Source organism: Kogia breviceps, chromosome 10, assembly GCF_026419965.1.
Source record: "Kogia breviceps isolate mKogBre1 chromosome 10, mKogBre1 haplotype 1, whole genome shotgun sequence".
Lineage (NCBI taxonomy): Eukaryota > Metazoa > Chordata > Mammalia > Artiodactyla > Physeteridae > Kogia > Kogia breviceps.
The window spans coordinates 64,291,611-64,298,401 of NC_081319.1; the positions used below are offsets into that span (position 1 = coordinate 64,291,611).

Genomic DNA, 6,791 nt, shown 5'->3' on the forward strand with positions numbered 1-6,791 from the left:
GGAGACTGGAAAGATGCTCCCCTACAAGACTAGTAACTCGAGAACTAAACTCAAACTATGATATTGCCAAGGAAGAAAGCAAAGAGGAGAAAGAAGGGATTCAAGGAGGCTCTTGAGGAAATGATGGAATTTTAGGATTTAGGAAGAGCTAAGTAGGTAATCAGAGATCTGAGAAGAATCAGAAATGCACAAATTCAAAGAACCTAAAGATAGAGAAAACCTCAATGAAAAGGTGTCAATGCTAAATGTGGCCAAAAACACTGAGCACTGAAAAAAAAAAAAAAAATGTCACTGAATTTAGCAACAAAGGAGATTTTGAAATGTCTTTGACAGAGCAACTGCAAGAAAGTAGTGAGCACAGAAGTCAGGATATAAAAAATTAAGCTGAAAATGAGGCAGTAAAGGCCAAGAGTAAAGATTATTCTTTGGGGCTTCCCTGGTGGCGCAGTGGTTGAGAGTCCGCCTGCTGATGCAGGGGACACGGGTTCGTGCCCCCGTTCAGGAAGATCCCACGTGCCACAGAGCGGCTGGGCCCGTGAGCCATGGCCGTTGAGCCTGCGCGTCCAGAGCCTGTGCTCCGCAACAGGAGAGGCCACAACGATGAGAGGCCCACGTATGGCAAAAAAAAAAAAAAAAAAAAAAAAAAAAGATTATTCTTTGAAAAATTCTACTATGTTTAAAACAAGTGAAAGGAACACAGGGGGAGAACATGGCTGAGGGAAAGATTTCTCAGGATTGGGAAAGATGGCTGTTGGGAAGCCAAAATGATATATTCAGTGGAAAAATTAAGAGAAAAAGACCCCAGGTCAAGAGACAGAAGCGAAGATCTAGTTAAAGATCCTCTTCCTGAGACAAGGCATCCAGTCTCAAAGACAAGTGTATTTCTCCCCTAGGCTGCAACTTCTCTCCAAGCAGGAAACTGCTTTCCCTGCAGGTGGTGATTTAGCCAGTAAGATAAAACCAGAGAGCAAAACTTCTGGGCAGGGCTCATGTAATAAAGTAATTAGGATTTCTGCCTGAGCTGTAAAAATGGACATTTAAAAAAGAGGATTAGAGGGACAGATATTCTGCAATGTGTGGTCAACAGAGATGAATCACCTACTTTAAGACCCAAACCTACCATTTGTAATAAGGTTGTCAAAATCATACATTCAATCCAAGAAGGTAGTAGAGGAGATAAAAATATAAAAGCTTGCTCTCCTCAAGAAATGTATGTTAGGAACTTTTATTACACGTCCACTGAAGCAGCACACCAAGAAAGTCCCCGAGGTACCAAACACACAGAGGCTGGGGCAGAGCTTCCATGAAGGGTTGGCAGGTAGAGAAAAAAGAGAGATGAAAGGATAACTGGGCACAAAGCACAAAGTAGAATGGGCAGGAAAATGGTCACAAACAAGATGAAAAAGTAGCTGCAGAAACAGGAGAAAGGGCAGGAGTAAGGACAGATGAGAAAAGTAGCATAAATATCCTGCTGGGGTCAACCACTACACTGATACCCAGCCACCTTTGAACTACTGAACAATGACAACTTATGATTCACACTAATTAAGAGAGCAGAATAAAAAGAATCAGGATAGGAAGTCCATACATGAGAAAAAGCAGGGGTCACTGACAGTTCATTCACTCAACAAATATTATGGAATTATAAGTGACAGAATGGTAGAAGAAGACAGCATGTGCTTGAGACCTAAGAAGGCAAAGAGGCTGAGTAGAAAAACAATGGAAGAGTAAGTATTCCAAAGGAAAATATTACTTATAAACAAACACTCTATACTTTAGCTAATTTTCACAGTGGATATGGACAAACTTCCACCATAACGAACCTAAGGATCAAAACCCTTTGGTACTCCGTTGATCTTACTCTAATCGGGAACATGTGTCACTGAGCCCTGTACAGGCAAAGGTACTAAACTTTTCACGTTCAATCCCCACATTACTTCACTATTGTGCCATTTAACAAAGGAGAAAACTAAGCTAGGCCCATCTGGTTCTCTAATCACATCATTGGCTGTGTGGTCTCTAATCACATAGTTCTGAGGCAGTTCCAAGTATACACACTATGTTTAAATCAATGCTTATTTCCTAAGTTTCAGAGATAAGATACTTTCTCTTCCTTCAATTTGAGGAAAAAGTCTACCTGCTATTGTCCCCAACTCTGAATAACTCACAACACTGGCCAAAAAGTTATTAATTCTCCTGAAACAGTAATAATTATAATACAAATACCAAGAAAAGGCAATTTCTTACTATGTTTATAATGGCTGCTTATATTCTTAAAAAGTAAAAATGCACGTGGTCCTCCAATTACAAGGTATTTTATTTAAATTTGCTTCATCCATCAACTAGTGAACGAACCATCATTCTCATGCCCTCAGTACCAGTAACAAAATCAAAGGATTCTACTCCAAAGCCACACAATTTAGGGGCAGGAGCACAGGCAGAAGCAAAACAGTTTAGAAACACAGTTTAATTAATATTCTAAGCTTTAAAAAACATTTTTAATGAAATAAAAAGCTTTCACTCTTGTGATTAGAAAACTGATTTCTCATACAAAGCCAAAACACCAAATACCTACTAATTGGAAAGTGATGTCAATACACTAAAATGCAGTCTACAGAAAAACTAGTTTACCCCAGTCTAAAACAAAGAACATGGATTTGAGAACAGATGCAAAAATCTAATCTAAAACCCTAAATAATTCATGGGTTTTTTTTCCCCACATAGAGAAGTTAGGGACATAGTTTACTTTTGCAGTCCCACCCGATTCAAACATTTCAAATGATTCCCAAATGCCTGCTCTAAGTTCAAATTTAGTCCACAATTCAAAATCTATACTATCCGGCCCATCCTTCCTTCTCCCACTTTAAAAAAAGTACCCTCCAGAACTAAGCATAATCCTCTCTGCTCTCCCATTTTGATGACTTTCCTTGTTTCTTCTCAAAATACTCTTTTAAACACATAAAAACACTAAATGCTACCTATGAAAAATAAACTGAAAATCCTAAGTCTTTTTTTTTTTTTTACAGCACTTTGTACTTTTATAAAAGAACTTTCTACTAGAACTATTTACAAAGTCCTCATCCCTATCTCATCTCTCACGCTGAAATACTGACACTTATGGGTAGGATGTACTTCCAACTAATCTCTGTAGCTCTAAGTTACTTAACTCAGGACTTTGCTCCAACATTATTTTTATTTATTGAGCTAATACAACCCCAAGACACCCAGCCAAAAGACACCCTCATTATTTGTCCATGACCCTCTGAAGTAATTTATGAAAATATACAAATATTCCACATGTTCAATGATTCCACATTATACCAATCATCTTGGTTGAAGCCTAAATCTCATGTGCTGTTATCAAGATTATGATAGGCTGTCTCAGCAGTTTTTATACCTTTATATCTACAGTAGCACTGTGAAAGATCATGTCATTAGCCCTGAGTTAAAAGTTTTCTGGGAGTAAATTAACTAACATATCTGCAGTTTCAAAGAATGCAGAAAATAAAGATGGTGGCTGAATAAGGGATCATATTACTAAATTAAACAGAAAATTAGAGCAAAAGACCTAAATGAAAAGTTTGTATAGTAACATTCTGTCTCTTGAGTTAAGCACTGTTTACACATGTGTACTAGCTTTGCAAAAATCAGAGGGTACACTTATGAACTGTGCAATTCTCTGTATGTGTATTTCAATAAAATTTAAATGAAAGGGCTCATTTTTGCACCTCCACATCTATATCCTTCCTTTCCTTCAACATGCTCAGTTTCAAACTCTGTATTTTCTAAACCACACAAAAACTACTGTGCCACCATGCAGATTAAAGATGGGAAAGTTAGACTAAGAATGAACGAAGAAATCCAAACCAGTGTAAATCAAGAAGTAATATCACAATGTTCTTTTTGTATCTGAAGAAATCTTAAGCACAGACTATTTATTATTTTTATTGAATAAGCACTACCTGAGGAGTCAAGTGTAAGATTGGGTTAGAGAGAGAAGATTCTGTCTCTAACGTATTTTAAAATAGAATTAAGGTATCATTAATTCATTGAAGTGTTATCACCATAAAGGCATAAGGAATGTTTTTAATAGGTTTCTTCTAATACTGTAATTGCATTTAATACATATAATTCACTTCTCTATTTGGAACTATTAAACCTTTAAACTTATATTTGGAAACAGAGATAAATATAAGATGTATCAAGATGGACACAAATTCACTGATTGTATATTTTTTACTCTGGATGCAAAGATATAACAGATTCTCTACATTTAAAATAATATTTAACTTAAAAGCATATTCTTAAACATCAGTCTAATACACACTTTATCTTAAGTACTGACAAGCTACACCACAATTCTTCACTCCACAGAGTACCTATATATATATATATATATATTTTTTTAACCTTATTTTTGTAGATTCCATCAGTGATTCTCAAAGTAAGCCCCACAGTTCACAAAGAAGTGTGTCCCTCTTAATTTCCACAAAATACCAAGGTAAATATTCTCCATTCACAAATATACCCATATTCAGGGAGAACCTGAAACATTTGTCCTGAAGAGCCAAACATACTTCAATTCACAGTGAAGGAACAGGCTGGATACAATTTCTTCTACCACCACCCCCAAACCTTTAAAGTTTAAAATGAAAAGGATACAGCACCATATGCATGGGCAAAGGCAAAAAAAAAAAAAAAAAACAAGAAATGATCTTGTGAAAGACTCGTAAACAAACCCACTGAAACACAATACAACAATGCATCACCACAATGGCCTAATGTTGGGGTACATAAAAGACACTGTTTAATAACCAGTTTTTCAAAATTGTCCAAGAACTAACAAACACAAATACACATCACACAGGGAATTAAAGATTATACATCTTTAATAGCAAACTTCAACTACAGTATTCAAAAAGAATCATTTACAGTAGAAGGATTCTCCAGCTAAGCGAGATACTTACTACTTTAAGCAGAGCCTTTATAAAACTTTAACAGTGTGGGGTGGAAATTAACCTCAAATGTATCACAGCACCCCCTTCAGTTTTTGCAACCAATGTTTTACAAAGTGTGTTCACAGCTTCATACACCCCTGCATTTGCACCAACATGAAGATTCCTGGGCCCCACCTCCCATTTCTCATTCCATAGGTCTGTAATGAGGTCCAGAAATCCACACACTTCTACTTACTAATGCGTGGAAACTACTGTCTGAAGGAAATAAAAACAGAAAGATACAGGAGGTTCCTGGTGATAGGGGCCCTTCATTGTGAACCTTGCCTGCTGGACTGTGCTGTAACAGGATGACCTCAGAGCTTAGTGAAGTCTTCAAGCCACCCGCCTTCACGTTATGGAGACACACAGGCTCAGAAGTTGAGTTCCTGCAGCCCTTCTGGTTTTCTACCTCATTCCTCAGCACTAGCCTTCCCTTCTCCCTAACCTGTGTGCTATCTTTTAGAAGTTACTCTTAGTCTCACTTCAAAACAGTCTTAAGAGACCACAACCCTGCGTACATGAACGGCTCAAAGTGCAGGGGGAGCAGCGAGATTCAGGGTACGGCACGCACCGCAGGCCACAGGCTTTGTGATGCCAACTGGGGCTGCTCAGACACCTCTTCGGGCAAATTCCCTACTCCTATGCCCTGCTCCACAGTGTACAGTCCCTATCAGACATTCACACACACGTTTGATGCACGATGAACAAACAGGTGAGGGGTAATCACATCACGGCTTTTCACGCATAGTCTCTGACTCGGAAAAACCCGAATATCGTCGCTACTTACACTAACAAACTGAATGTCATCTTCGTTTTCCTCCGGTGTTGACTCGGACGCCTCAGGCCCAGCTGGAGGAACACATTCTATTATCTATAAAAATAAGCCAAAACACGGTTATCTAGACAACCCCGCACTTACAGAATTAGATTTTTCCGAAGGGAACGAAGAAGGAAAGCTCTCGCGGAGACCTAACGGAGCCCCAGCCTCCGCGAGCCCGAGCTCGCGTCCGTGGACCGCAGGGGCCCCTCCGCATCCCTTCTCCCAGAGGAGCAGGGAGCACGCTCCCCCAAGAGGCAGTCGGCCTCGGAACCCACGCCGCGCCCGCGCCCAGCCACGGTTCTCGAGCCGGGCCGGGCGGCCATTGTTGCTGAGGGGCCCTCGTCCCCCAGGCCCCCAGGCCCGACCCAGCACCCCCCGGACCCCGCACCACGCCGTGCCTAGCCCGCTACTCACCTCCGACCCTGGGTCTCCCATCTCCCCAACGGCCCGCCTGCCGGCACCCGCGCTGCCGTCGTCCCTTCCGCCGCTTCAGCCTCCCCGCCGGCCCCGCCGGCCAGCCAGCCACGCGCCGCCGTGACCCGCCCCCCGCTTGCGCGCCGAGCCGAGGACGCCGCCGAGCCGCCGACACCGCGGGCGGAAAGGGCTGCAAAACCGCTTCCCGGGGAGGAGCGGCCCGCTAGGCCCGCGGTGCCTGGCCTCCCTGGCGCAATCCCGGCCTCCCTCCTCCGCCGAGTCGGCCGCTGGGAACTGTAGTTCCAACAGCACAGAGACCACCCTAAGAGTTACTGGAAAAGAACGGAAGAGGACCCCGAGGCAAGGCGCATGCGCTTCTCGTGGCTGACGTCACTGCCGCTCGCCCGGCGGTGGGCTGGCTGGTTTCTGTTTTACAGTAAGGGGCGGGGACGAGGATGGGGAGGAGGGCGTAGGCATGGGTTTCGTGTGGTTGTGGAAGTGACAGGCGTGTGATGGAGACTAATTTATCAGTTCTCCTTTTTCCCCGAAGGGTTCGGAGA

At 42.1% G+C, this 6,791-nt stretch overlaps 1 protein-coding gene across 3 annotated transcripts in view; it reads right to left on the reverse strand.

Annotated features, from left to right (window-relative positions):
• Positions 1-6,503, reverse strand: part of ZNF451 (zinc finger protein 451) — an 87,214-nt gene extending 80,711 nt beyond the window's left edge. Inside the window, exons 1-2 of one of the 3 annotated variants that reach the window (XM_059078124.2) lie at positions 6,232-6,503; positions 5,785-5,868 (exon numbers count right to left, since the gene is read on the reverse strand). In XM_059078124.2, the coding sequence (XP_058934107.1) occupies positions 5,785-5,868; positions 6,232-6,252 (105 nt within the window). In that variant the 5' untranslated portion in view covers positions 6,253-6,503. The remainder of the gene's footprint in view (positions 1-5,784; positions 5,869-6,231) is intronic. The other 2 variants (XM_067005893.1, XM_059078126.2) reach the window with 2 other exon arrangements.
• Between the last annotated feature and the right edge of the window lie 288 nt (positions 6,504-6,791).